The sequence below is a fragment of the Garra rufa genome, chromosome 11, assembly GCF_049309525.1.
Source record: "Garra rufa chromosome 11, GarRuf1.0, whole genome shotgun sequence".
Taxonomy (NCBI): domain Eukaryota; kingdom Metazoa; phylum Chordata; class Actinopteri; order Cypriniformes; family Cyprinidae; genus Garra; species Garra rufa.
The window spans coordinates 29,334,898-29,348,161 of NC_133371.1; the positions used below are offsets into that span (position 1 = coordinate 29,334,898).

At 36.6% G+C, this 13,264-nt stretch overlaps 1 protein-coding gene across 1 annotated transcript; it reads left to right on the top strand.

The window, feature by feature from the left end:
• The first annotated feature begins 223 nt into the window (after positions 1-223).
• pskh1 (protein serine kinase H1) lies at positions 224-12,967 on the top strand. The gene is made up of 3 exons (XM_073850369.1): positions 224-523; positions 3,084-4,219; positions 11,674-12,967. Exons 2-3 carry the CDS (start codon positions 3,269-3,271, stop codon positions 11,989-11,991), a joined length of 1,269 nt encoding a protein of 422 aa, XP_073706470.1. The 5' UTR covers positions 224-523; positions 3,084-3,268; the 3' UTR covers positions 11,992-12,967.
• The last annotated feature ends 297 nt before the right edge of the window (positions 12,968-13,264 follow it).

A 13,264-nucleotide genomic window follows, 5' to 3' on the forward strand; every position in this document is an offset into this window, starting at 1 on the left:
ATTTTTACAAATCATTTTTATATTGTAAAATACAGGATGCAGATGCACACATTGATGTTTATCCAAAATATGCATAGAGTGACATTATCCGTAATTTGTTTCTCAGCCAAATTTATGATTCTGGCTTCACAATATTTGTTGCAGGGGTCGAAGCAAGCGGAGGTCTTTCCTTTCCCAAAAGAAAAAAAAAGCGGAGAAGGGGGGAGAAAGAAAGAAAGGTCTACACAGGAAAAAAGGTGGTCCCACTCCGAAAACACCGTTTCCAAGCAGGCGGTCTCAATTTCATACTTTTCTTCTTATATCGCTTCGTCTCTGAAGTGATACAAACAAGTTAACAACCGTTATTTTTGGACTCAACATGTTCATGTTAGCAAATACTGAGGAGATGCTATCTTTCTAGCCGGATTAAAGTTTTAGAAATGCGGTAAAATGGAGAGAAGAGCTGTAACTGGAGTAAAGAGGCTGGCGCTGGGAATCTCGCATTCGTACTCCCACCATCGCCTGTAAGAAAATCCCTCTTAAGGTAATTTTCAACTCTTTTTAGACTTTAAAAGTTAACGGTTTTGGTTTTAAATGCATACCGTAGTCGTTAAAACTACAAGATTACGGAAACCTTAGCGATTAAGTTCTGGTTTTTTCATTCAGGCCTCGAGAAAACAATTGATTTGTGCTGGACGGCGAGTTTTTTTTTGTCATGTTGGGGGGTATATCCGCTATACCGTTCATGTTGAAGCATTTTAACGAATTATTGGCGACTTTGTAACATGACTGGCTCCGACAAGGCCTGCAGCGGATAGTGGAGTTGAAGAAGAGTGTTTCAAGTTTGTTTTGAGCGATGAATATGTGAACAAGTGTCTCAGTTTAAGTCTTTGTGGGGGGCCAGTGGAATTTTTTTGTGGTAAAGTTCAGTTGTAGGATCGGTCTATAGTTTAACTCTTTAACAATATAAAGTCCTCAGTTGTTATGATACTAGTAATATTAATAGTGGTGTCATGGTTATTTATTCTCACATACAGTTATTACACAGCGCCGTAAATCGCATATCAAAACATTTTAAGACTTATACAGCAATATCTAACGCGGTTAAACACAAACGATTTCATATACTGTTAACGGAAAATGTTAACGCTTATGCCACCAAATATCCTTTATATTTGTACGTTGTATCCACTTATTTCACATGCACATCTATCTATCTATCTATCTATCTATCTATCTATCTATCTATCTATCTATCTATCTATCTATCTATCTATCTATCTATCTATCTATCTATCTGCTGCTCTCATAGGATAATTGTTATATATTTTTTTATCTTTTTATGTATCTGTTGCAAGAGTGTAAACATATGAGATATTCACTTTCTATTCAAGCTAACCTACAATAACAATTACTTAATGATATAGTTACATTTATTTTTTTGATTTAGTTACATTTATTTTTATTTATTAATTGCACTAATTTGTGTTTTATTATATCGTTTACAGTTTTTGTTCTCGGATGTTGGCATGAACTGTTACAGTTCACATTTGATATCATTATTATATATATTAATAATATACTTAAAGGGATGGTTCACCAATAAATAACAGTGTTGTCATTACTTGCTCACTTACTTGTTCCGAACCTCTGTAAATTTCTTTCTTCTGCTTAACATTATATAAATAATAGTGACTTGACTTGAATAAGATATTTTGAGGAATGTGGGTAGTGGTCCCCATTGACTTCCACACTATGGGAAAAAATACTGTGGAAGTCAGTGGCAACCAGAAACTGTTTGGTTACTCACATTCTTCAAAATCTTATTTTGTGTTCAGGAAGAGAAAGAAATTTATACTGGAAAAATGTGAGGGTGAGTAAAAGATGACAGAATCTTAATTCTTTTGGTGAACTATCCTTTTAATATACTGTTGAAGTCAAAAGTTTACATACACCTTTTAGAATCTGCAAAGTGTTAATTATTTTACCAAATTAAGAGGGATCATATAAAATGCATGTTATTGTTTAGTTAGAACTGACCTGAATAAGATATTTCACATAAAAGATGTTTACATATAGTCCACAAGAGAAAATAATAGTTGAATTTATAAATACATACATTTGATTCTTAAAACTGTGTTGTTACCTGAATGATACACAGCTTTTTTTTGTTTGTTTGTTTAGTGATAGTTGTTCATGAGTCCCTTGTTTGTCCTGAACAGATAAAACTGCTTGCTGTTCTTCAGAAAAATATATTCTTTGGTTTTTCAACATTTTTGTGTATTTGAACTGTTTCCAACAATGACTGTGTGATTTTGAGATCCATCTTTTCACACTGAGGACAACTGAGGGACTCATATGCAATTATTACAAAAGGTTTAAATGCTTACTGATGCTTCAGAATGAAACACAATGCATTAAGAGCCAGGGGGTGAAAACTTTTTGAATTTGAAGATTTTCTTTTGTCTTCTGGAAAATATGTAAGTGTCATCTGTAGTTTCTGAAGGGCAGTACTAAATGGAAAAAAAAATGATATATAGGCAAAATAAGAGAAATGTACACATCTTTGTTTGGTTCAAAAGTTTACACCCCTGACACCAGTGTGAAATAATGGATCTCAAAATAATACAGTCATTGTTAGAAAGGGTTAAAATACACAAAATGCTGAAAAACCAAAGATTCTGTTGGACTTGAAGGATTTTTCTGAAGAACAGCAGACAGTTTACCTGTTCAGGACAAACAAGGGACTCATGAACAACTATCACTAAAAACATTCAGGTAACAACACAGTATTAAGAATCAAGTGTATGTAAACTTTTGAACAGGGTCATTTTTATAAATTCAAATATTATTTTCTCTTGTGGACAATATGTAAATGTGTTTTATGTGAAATATCTTATTCAGATCAGTACTAAATAAAAAATAACATGCATTTTGTATGATCCCTCTTATTTTGGTCAAATAATTAACTTTTAGCAGATTCTGCAAGGTGTATGTAAACTTTTGACTTCAACTGTACATGCATTATATGCAAAATAGCCAATACTAAGCAGGTTTCTTACAGCTTCTAAGTATAAAAAATAAATACTTTTTTTTTATTACAGATTTAAACTTCTGTAAATTTCACATCGACTGGATTTCAGAAAATTCTGGAGTGTTGTTTGGAGAGGTAACTGATTGTGGGACTGGACGTGTCCCTCCGTGGCGTTTGCCGGTGTGGCACTGAAATGTGCACCGATTAGATGTTGAGGATGTGCTGCTGGCACCAGGAAGGAAGGATTTTGATGTGATGGGGTGCAGGACGAGCAAAGTCCTCCCAGAGCCACCCGCTGACGTCCATCTTGACCTAGTCAAAAAGGTAGAGCCACATCAGACTGATGTCTACAAAAACTTCATCAAAAGTGACGGTGGCGGGGAGAAAACAGGCTCGCCATCCCCTCAGGGTCAAAGCCAGGCTGCTGCGAAGGTGAGCCAGTCCCCTCCTCCGGCAAATAGCCAGTCAGAGCCTGCTGACCCACACCGGAAAAAAGTAGCCAAATACAGGGCCAAATTTGACCCTCGAGTGACTGCTAAGTATGATATCAAAGCTTTAATAGGCCGGGGCAGTTTCAGTCGGGTAGTACGAGTGGAACACAGAAGCACTCGGCAGCCGTACGCCATCAAGATGATCGAGACTCGCTACCGAGAGGGCAGAGAAGTATGTGAATCGGAACTTTGTGTCCTGCGACGAGTGCGCCACACCAACATCATCCAACTGATGGAGGTGTTCGAGACGGCCGAGCGGGTTTACATGGTGATGGAGTTGGCCACCGGCGGAGAACTGTTTGATCGTATCATCGCCCGTGGGTCTTTCACAGAAAGGGACGCCACAAGGGTGCTGCAGATGGTTCTCGATGGGGTGAAGTACCTCCATACGTTGGGCATCACGCATAGGGACCTAAAGCCTGAAAACTTGCTTTACTACCATCCTGGTGCTGATTCCAAGATTATGATCACAGACTTTGGCTTGGCCAGCACACGGAAGAAAGGCGACGAATGCCTAATGAAGACTACCTGTGGAACGCCTGAGTACATCGCTCCAGAGATACTTGTTCGAAAGCCGTACACTAATGCAGTAGACATGTGGGCCCTGGGAGTCATCTCCTACATACTGCTCAGTGGAACCATGCCTTTTGAGGATGACAATCGCATGCGTCTGTACCGACAGATTCTCAAAGGGAAATACAGCTTCTCTGGGGAGGTAAGAACAGTGCGACCACTATAAAGGGATAGCTCACCCAAAAATGAAAATCACCCCATAATTTACTCACCCTCAAGCCATCCTAGGAGTATATGACTTTCTTCTTTCAGACGAATACCATCAGTTATATTAAAAAATGTCTTTGCTCTTCCAAGTTTTATAATGGTAGTGAATCAATGCATTTGTGTATGATATATCCATATTTAAAGCTTCATAAACCACAATCTCTAGCTTCTAATAACTGTTGTATGCCCATTCATGAGAGAAAGGCATTTCAGCGGATGACATAGTGTAGTGGAGAGAGCAAAACAAAACATTTAGAAAATGCAAATTGAGGATTTGTAAAAAAAAAAAAAAAAAAAAAAAAATTGTCTGAGGATTTGGATATTAGCCATAAACAAAACTTGGTTCTCAAGAGACTAGCATATTCTCACTAGAGCTTACACTACACCTATGTTTTTCACCATCCGCTGGAACGCTGCTTCTTCATGTACGCTTGTATGACAGTTAGCGGAAGCTAAATATAACGGTTTGTAATAAACGGTTTTAAATATGGATATTTTTTTTACAAAAATGCATCAATTCGCTTCAGGAGGCCTTTATTAACCCCCTGGAGCTGGGTGGACTACTTTTTATGATGGATGGATGCACTTTATTGAACTTCTATTGGATTATTGAATATCAACAGCCATTCACTGCCATTATAAAGCTGGGAAGAGCCAGGACATTTATTAATATAACTCCACATACACCTAGGATGGCTTGAGGGTGAGTAAATCATGAGCTAGGTTTTCATAAACCCCCCTTTAACTCTGTGTTCTGTGCTTAAAATCATTTTAAGGATAACTATTGCCAAAATGCAACCTGGGCTGTTTTTTTTTACTGTAAACGAGACAAACTTATATCTAAAAGCATAATTACGACAAACATAATTACGAGCCGTTTTTGAGATTGACCGTGATTTCGCTTTGTTTTCAATGGCCGGTGAATGGGAGTACTAGGGCATAACTTTGAGCGCATCAAAATCGATATTTTTACAACAATAAGAAGGCTCGACACACCATGAAAACTTTGCTCGAAGTATTGCCTGGGTCTCTACACATAAACTCGAGCATTGAGAACATTGTTTGTGTACACAGAGTTTACTAAAAAGAAAGGTTTTGAACAACTCACTTTCACTCTTTGGGTTTCCGCTCGCAGCCGTCTTGCCAGTCAAGAAGTGACGATCTCCGAATGCAAATGAATGGACTCCATAAGACGAAATATTAGGCTTATATGAGGCTCTTTTTACAACCAGAAGGTTAATATTGTTTTTCACTTGCGACAAAACAACAAATTAGCCGTGCATTTATATGGAAATATGCTTTAGGAGCTATCCATCCTCGCATTCGGAGATCGACACCTCTTGACTGGCAAGACAGCCTCGAGCGGAAACCCAAACAGTGAAAGTGAGTTGTTCAAAAACTTTCTTTTTAGTAAACTCTGTGTACACAAACAATGTTCTCAATGCTGGAGTTCATGTGTAGAGACCCAGGCGATACTTTGAGCAAAGTTTCATGGTGTGTCGAGCCTTCTTAGTGTTGTAAAAATATCGATTTTGATGCGCTCAAAGTTATGCCCTTAGTACTCCTATTCACCGGCCATTGACAACAAAACAAAATCACGGTCAATCTCAAAAACGGCTCATTTGTTGTAATTATGCTTTTAGATATAAGTTTGTCTCATTTACAGTAAAAAAAAAAAAAAAAACAGCCCAGGTTGCATTTTGGCAATAGTTATCCTTTAACAAATTTGGTGTTCCTAGACAAAAGTGATCTGTCTTTTTAAAATTGAATGTAAATCTCTCTTTATATCACTTTGTTTTCTTTCAGGGAACACATGTTAAGGAACTGATTGGTTGTAGGCTCCATTGATCTGAGCTTAGGCCCCTCTATTTTTAAGTGGAAAAAAGCTTTTTTGTAAATAATTTTGTCAGTGTTCACTCAACTGAAGTACTCAAATCAATTAGAAATACAAAACATGCAGTCTTAAAAATAAAGGTTCTTTATTGGCATTTTTTAGAAGTTGTTATACCCTTAGTCCAAAGGTTTTAGTACAATGCAATAGCATTAACTACCATTTTCTGGAAAAAGAAAATCCTTTCTGGTTCAAAGTGACCAAAACACAAGTTGAGGGTTAATATTATTAGTCATCCTGAAGTCAGAATGATATGCATCTAGTACACTATCAATATGCTGCATGTGTACATGAAAATTTGCATGCAGAATCTTTAATAATGCTTGTAATCTAAAGTCAAAACTTGCAAGCTTGAAATAGATAGTCATAGACCTACTGATTTGAGATCAGTCCCATCAAATGATGAAACATGTATTATATCAACTTTAATGTGCTTGTGTCTTACACAACAGAACTGAAAGCCTTCACACCTCATACCGATAAAGCTTTAAAAAACAGCCTTTTACAGAGTTACAGAGTTGAAGTTACAGATGAAGTATTAGCTGAACTCAACATGTCAAAAACCAAAGGGATATTTCAAGGAGATAAAAATCTTATTCATGATATATGTAAAAACTAATAATGGTAACACTTTGCACATGTATACAAATATTCTGTACAGGGTGGTGGGTCGCTAGGACTTGAATTGAGAAACGTTGCTTTGTTCTGTTTGTTAATGTTACCTATATTCGTTAACATGAATTAACAACAAAAAATTCTAATATAGCATTTATTAATGTTAATTTTAACATTTAATTATTCATTTTTAAAATCAAAAGATCTCTATCTGAGCTAACATGAACTAACAAAAAACAGTTCTGTTTTTATGAACATTAAAAGATTATTTGTTTGTTAATATTATTGTAAAGTATTACCCTAATAGTGTCTGTTCTTGCACTAGCGGTATGTGTGGGCTATATATATATATATATATATGAGATTTATGTGAGCAGTGTGGATCATGTATGTACAAAACAAGGGTTGCTGGGAGATTGGAAATGCAGATGTTTTCAATTAGGTATAGAAGTGCTATAAAGCATATGCTAATGTTACTTGATTTTATTAAACCCAGTGGTATTTGTGTGCCATGTTGCTGGGCCCATTTGCATTGTACTATGCATAATGATTTATTTGTTTTTGGCTTACCACTTTTGCAAACATACAAGCTCTTATGAAATATATAAGCTTTGTATGATACGTTGATTTTAATGTGCGGAATTCGCCTTTAAGTGTTCTATAGTGTGTTATTGTTTGATGTTACACATCTTTCCCCTACCCGAGCTTAAAACTGATGTGTGTAAAATACTTTCCCCTATGCCAGCTTGCTTATATTTGTGCAGAGACAAGTATAAATGCGCCATTCGTAGGTTGATATCCCCAAAAAGTGTAAGCGCTGTGGTCTGTGGCACTTTCAGCATTGCATAGCAACATTGACTCAACAAATGGTTTGAGTTTGGGGCGGCACTACCTGTTTGTCCGTTGAGTGGCAGCCGGGGGGAAAGGGGGTGGAATGTTTACTAGGAAACATATTTTTGCAGTTTTATTGAGTGCAGACATTCTCAATATTTTTGCCAATTTGTTTTTGCATAAAAGAGCTGCAGTAATAAAAAATTACATAGATTTTAGAAGTTGGAAAAATTGGCCACCAAATGTAGCACAATGAAACACTTTTCTGGTCATTTGACTTTTATTTACTTATTTTTAAGAATCTACTTCATGTCACTTTTATGAATGTTTATAATTTGAACTCCTATAAACTCAGATTGACTGATTTGTTAATGTTTTGATTATTCAATAACTTTATTGTTATTAGAGACTCTTTGTGCTTGTTCCATAAAACAGGGATTCCTAAACATTTTTTAGCTAAACCCCTTTGACCTAAAATGTTTTCTTAAAGTTTTCACCTAAAATGTTTTCTTGAAGTTTTCAAGTTAATATTCCGTAATGCACATTCATTGTTCACGGTCTTATAATTTTGGTTAATGATCACATGGCATGTAGGTTATTACAAATATTATATACACACGCATATATATATATATATATGTATGTATGTATGTTTTTTGAGAAATTTAAATCAGACAGGCAATAATAAACAAAACAAGTTTATAGTAAAAACGTCAGAGAGAGTTTATTTGTCAGCAAATTCGGTTTTTATAAAAGATGTATTCAACTAGTGTAATTTAGTATGTGTCCTCCCTCTATGGGTGACCCCAGGAAAAACATTAAGGTTTTTTTTTTTTTTTTTTTTTGTGGCTTTAAAAATGTTGATTTTGTAGAGCGAGAAAGTGGAAAAACAATGATGTGTTGCCAAAACTGTATCATAGACTTTTAGGATTTGGAAAACAATTTAATCCCACTAGTGGCATATAAAGCAAATGTCAGTTGTACTTTGACTTTTTATCGGTCTGCAAACTATTTTAAAATTCTGAATATGATTAGAAACTTTAAATGATCATGTTCATACATTTATACATTTGACATGCTTTTATCCAAACCAAGTTATATATTTTATTAGTTTATACATTGCCTGGGAAACTGTATGAAATAATTAAATGTTGCATCTTCATTTTCAATAATTTAATTTCAAAAGAACATGTTTAAAGAAACATTATATACAGTTGAGGTCAAAAGTTTACATACACCTTGCAGAATCTGCAAAATGTTAATGTTAATTATTTATTGTTTAGTGATAGTTGTTCATCAGTCCTTTATTTGACCTGAACAGTTAAACTACCTGCTGTTCTTCCCTCAGGTCCCACAATTTCTTTGGTTTTTCAGCATTTTTGTGTATTTGAACCCTTTTCAACAATGACTGTATGATTTTGAGTTCCATCTTTTCACATGGAGGACAACTGTGAGACTAATATGCAACTATTACAGAAGGTTCAGATGCTCACCAATACTCCAGATGGAAACACGATGCATTAAGAGCCGGGGGGTGTAAACTTTTTAACAGAATGAAAATGTGTACATTTTTCATTTTGAATTTGACGATCAGAGTAAATTTTACTTGTTTTGTCTTCTGGAAAACATCTAAGTGTCTTCTGTAGCTTTTGAAGGGCAGTGCTAAATGGAAAAAAAATAATATTTAACCAAAATAAGAAAATGTACACATCTTCAATCTGTTCAAAAGTTTTCACCCCCTGGCTCTTAATGCATTGTTTTCTTCTGTAGCATCAGTGAGCGTTTGAACCTTCTGTAATAGTTGCATATGAGTCCCTCAGTTGTCCTCAGTGAGAGAAAAAGGATTTTAAAATCATACAGTCATTGTTGGAAAGGTTTCAAATACACAAAAATGCTAGCCTGGAAAAATCCAGACCCTAATTTTTTATAAGATAAGATTAAGGGTCTGGGATCGAGCAATGAAAACTGCCTAACTCAAGGGGCGGCACCAAGCATGCATTTGAAACTCTAACTGCACGCAATTGGATAACGCCACGACAAATCACAACAATACACGCTTAGCTACCAGCAGAGCTAAATGATGTTTCAACAAAGTTCGGGAGAAGCGCGTCAGATGCTTAGCGTAAACATCACAAGTCAATCAGCGCCATAGGTTTAAATACAGCTGACTCACCTCAATTCACTCGATGGTTTATCAGTACACCTCCACCACCCCATCTCATCACTCCGAGTTCTCGCTACTTCTATTGGGGGGTACTCTGGGTTCGGGCCACTCCCGAGCTCGGAGCCCTTCACCGGACAGCACGCCAAACATGCACTACTATTCTCCGGCTAATTATATGTAAGCGTGAACTCGTGAACTGATAGATTAAACTCTTGCCGTATCCAGTCGGCAAAACAGCAAAAACGTCCTTCTTGCAAAGGAACGATTCGAGTTTTCGGTTTTCTGTTCCTCTTTTATATGGAAAGCCAAGTCTAACTCGTTCATTGTAGCGGCCAAAGCCGTTTCAAACAACTTGTTGTTCATCTGTAGCAACAGCGATCTTTCAAAGTTTACTATATGATTCGGACATCGCAGTGCTGTCATCATCAGCTTAGCTCGCCTCTGGCCCGCCTACATCAGATACACCGATTTGATTGGTTCCCAGCAATGCAACTACCATGTTCAAGACCCAGAAAGTCCACATGACACAAGTAGTTCAACCTTAATGTTATGAAGCTACAAGAATACTTTTTATGCTCAAAGAAAACAGAAAGGATGTTTTTATTCAACATTTTCTTCTTTTTTTGTGTCAGTATTCAACATCACAAAACGCTCACAAAAGTACCACAACGCATGCATGTAGTGCTGCTGTCGCAGGAGCCGGCATTCTGAAGTACCTGGATGCATTCTTTGTGCACAAAAAGTATTCTTGTAGCTTTATAAAATTAAGGTTGAATCACTGATGTCACATGGACTATTTTAATAATATCCTTACTACCTTTCTGGGCCTCAGTTGCATTGCAGTTGCATCAGAAATATCTTAATTTGTGTTCCAAAGATGAACAAAGGTCTTACGGGTTTGGAACGACATGAGGGAGAGTAATTAATGACAGAATTTTCATTTTTGGATGAGCTATCCCTTTAAGCATCTGTGGTCTAATGAGCAAAGGCTTTTTGGCATGTAGTCCATACCTATTAGTTCTAAGGCCATCTATATGCCTTTTAACAAAATTAACCATCAGCTGGTAAAAAACAACAGATTTTTCCTGAACTACACAAACAACTTTTGTCCAATCAAATCCTCTCTAGAAGAAGAACAACAGTGCCCCACTGAAAATATCTGTCTACTGCTATACAGCGACTTGAGGTCATTGAGGCTTTTACCCAGTCCATTCAGAACTGCATTCCTAAATCGAAAAATTCCCCACAAAGCCACCATCTCAAAGGCAAAACACAACAGGCTATAATAGTCCTGCCTCTTTCTGTCTGTCCGTCTGTCCTTCTGCTAATGTGCTTTGTTTCTATTCATCACAAACACTTTAAACTTTTGCCAACCGTTTTGTCTTTGACCTTGGATTTCTGAATGTTTATTTGCATGCCTCTGAATGTGTTTATTTGCACGCATGTTTTTGTGTGATTGCGTGTGCTTGTATTTTGTGGAGTGAGTGTGTGTGTTTGTGTTAACCAGACAATCCTGTCATCATGTCTTATCCCGCAGTAACCCCCTGCATGAGCGTGTGATGTAAGGCCGCAGAGTTCCTGGCAGAGTGTGTGCGTCAGGGCCTCTCTGCTGCTGTGAGTCACGGACAAGACGAATGTGGGCTTTACAGGGAAAAGCCCTGGAGGAGTCATGCTAACCAACAAAAACCCAGCCATGTTTTGTTTTCTCTCTTGCTTATAGAGCAGCTAGCGTTCGGCCAGTTGTCATAACATACTAAGACATGCACCGCTAGTCTAAAGATGTGTTGGAAGAGTGAAAAATTAACTTAAAGTAACTAGTTTGTATTTTATGCATTGCCGAAATCTAATAACTTTAAGCCATTTTCTGTTCTCTTCTGTTTTCTGACAGCCATGGCCAAGTGTTTCCAACCTTGCTAAGGACTTCGTTGATCGTGTTCTCACGGTGGATCCCTCTGAGCGTCTAACTGCGGGCCAGGCCCTTAAACACCCTTGGATTGTCAGCATGGCTGCTTCCTCCTCCATGAAGAACCTGCAGCGCTCCATTTCCCAGAACCTCCTGAAGAGAGCGTCTTCACGCTGCCACAGCACCAAATCAGCACAGTCCACTCGCTCCAGCCGCTCCACGAAGTCTAGCAAGGCGAGACGCGTTCGTGAGAAGGAGTTGCGAGAACTCAATCGGCGTTACCAGCAGCAGTGTAACGGCTGAGAGTGACGTACGAGTCATGTGATCATGCGACAAACAACAACATTGTGCCTCAATTCAGATGTCAACTTCCTGCTCCATCACCACAAGAGCCAATTAGCAGAAAACCTCCTTCTAAACTTTTCTATTTTTCTGCTGTTTCTCTCTCGTTTATTACCTGTTATGTGAGTGTTTTATTTATTTATTGGTGTATTTTCATGTTCATGTTGTCTTTGGAAATTTTCTCATTCAGCCTTTTTACCTGATTGTATCTGTTGAACAGAATTTTACATTTTAAGTTGCTGGAAGGACTAAGAATACACCTTCCTGATTTTTGCTGTGAATTATTTGTTATGGTACCCACCCAGAAGACTTGCTCTTCTGATGGGGGGGGGGAATGTGCTGTTTATGCATTATTAGCAACAAATCACATGACTTTGTGATAGTTTATTGTGCCTTAATATCACTTTGAACATGAAGGAAAGATAAAAATGTAATTGTTGGAAGTAACCACGTATATATCACATTTGTAATGATACACACATTGTAATCTGTTTAGTTACGAGCCTTAAAGGGGTAGTTCAGACAAATGTGAGAATTCAGTCTTGGTTTAGTTACGAAAGGAGGAAAAAATAAGATATTTTGAAGCAATTTTGAAGATTATTTTTTTATATACACTACCAGTCAAAAGTTTTTGAACAGTAAGATTTTTAATGTTTTTTAAAGAAGTCTTTTCTGCTCACAAGCATTTATATGATCCAAAATACAGCAAAAGCAGTAATATTGTGAAATATTTTTACTGTTTAAAAAGACTGCTTTTTATTTTAATATATATTAAAATTTAATTTATTCCTGTAATTTCAAAGCTACATTTTCAGCATCATTACTCCGGTCTTCAGTGTCACATGATCCTTCAAAAATCATTCTAATATGGTGATTTACTTTTCAAGAAACATTTTTATTATAATTATTATAAATATTTAAAACAGTTTAGTACTTTTTTTTTCAGGATTCTTTGATAAATAGAAAGATCCAAAGATCAGCATTTATAGAAATTATTACTTTTATTTAGCACGGATGCTTTAAATTGATCAAAAGTGATGATAAAGACATTTAAAGTGTTACAAAATATTTACTTCAGATAAATGCTGTTCTTCTGAACTTTCTATTCATCAGAGAAACCTGAGAAAAAATTCTACTTAGCTGTTTTCAACTAAATAATAATAAAAAATGTTTTTTGAGCAGCAAATGAGAATATTAGAATGATTTCTGAAGGATCGTGACTGGCGTAATGATG

What these genes read in the sequence shown, in the direction of transcription:
- pskh1 (XM_073850369.1), top strand. Translation starts at nt 3,269, where the DNA reads ATGGGGTGCAGGACGAGCAAAGTCCTCCCAGAGCCACCCGCTGACGTC. An exon ending in AATACAGCTTCTCTGGGGAG is followed by an intron (nt 4,220 to 11,673) that starts GTAAGAACAGTG and finishes GTTTTCTGACAG; the next exon opens with CCATGGCCAAGTGTTTCCAA.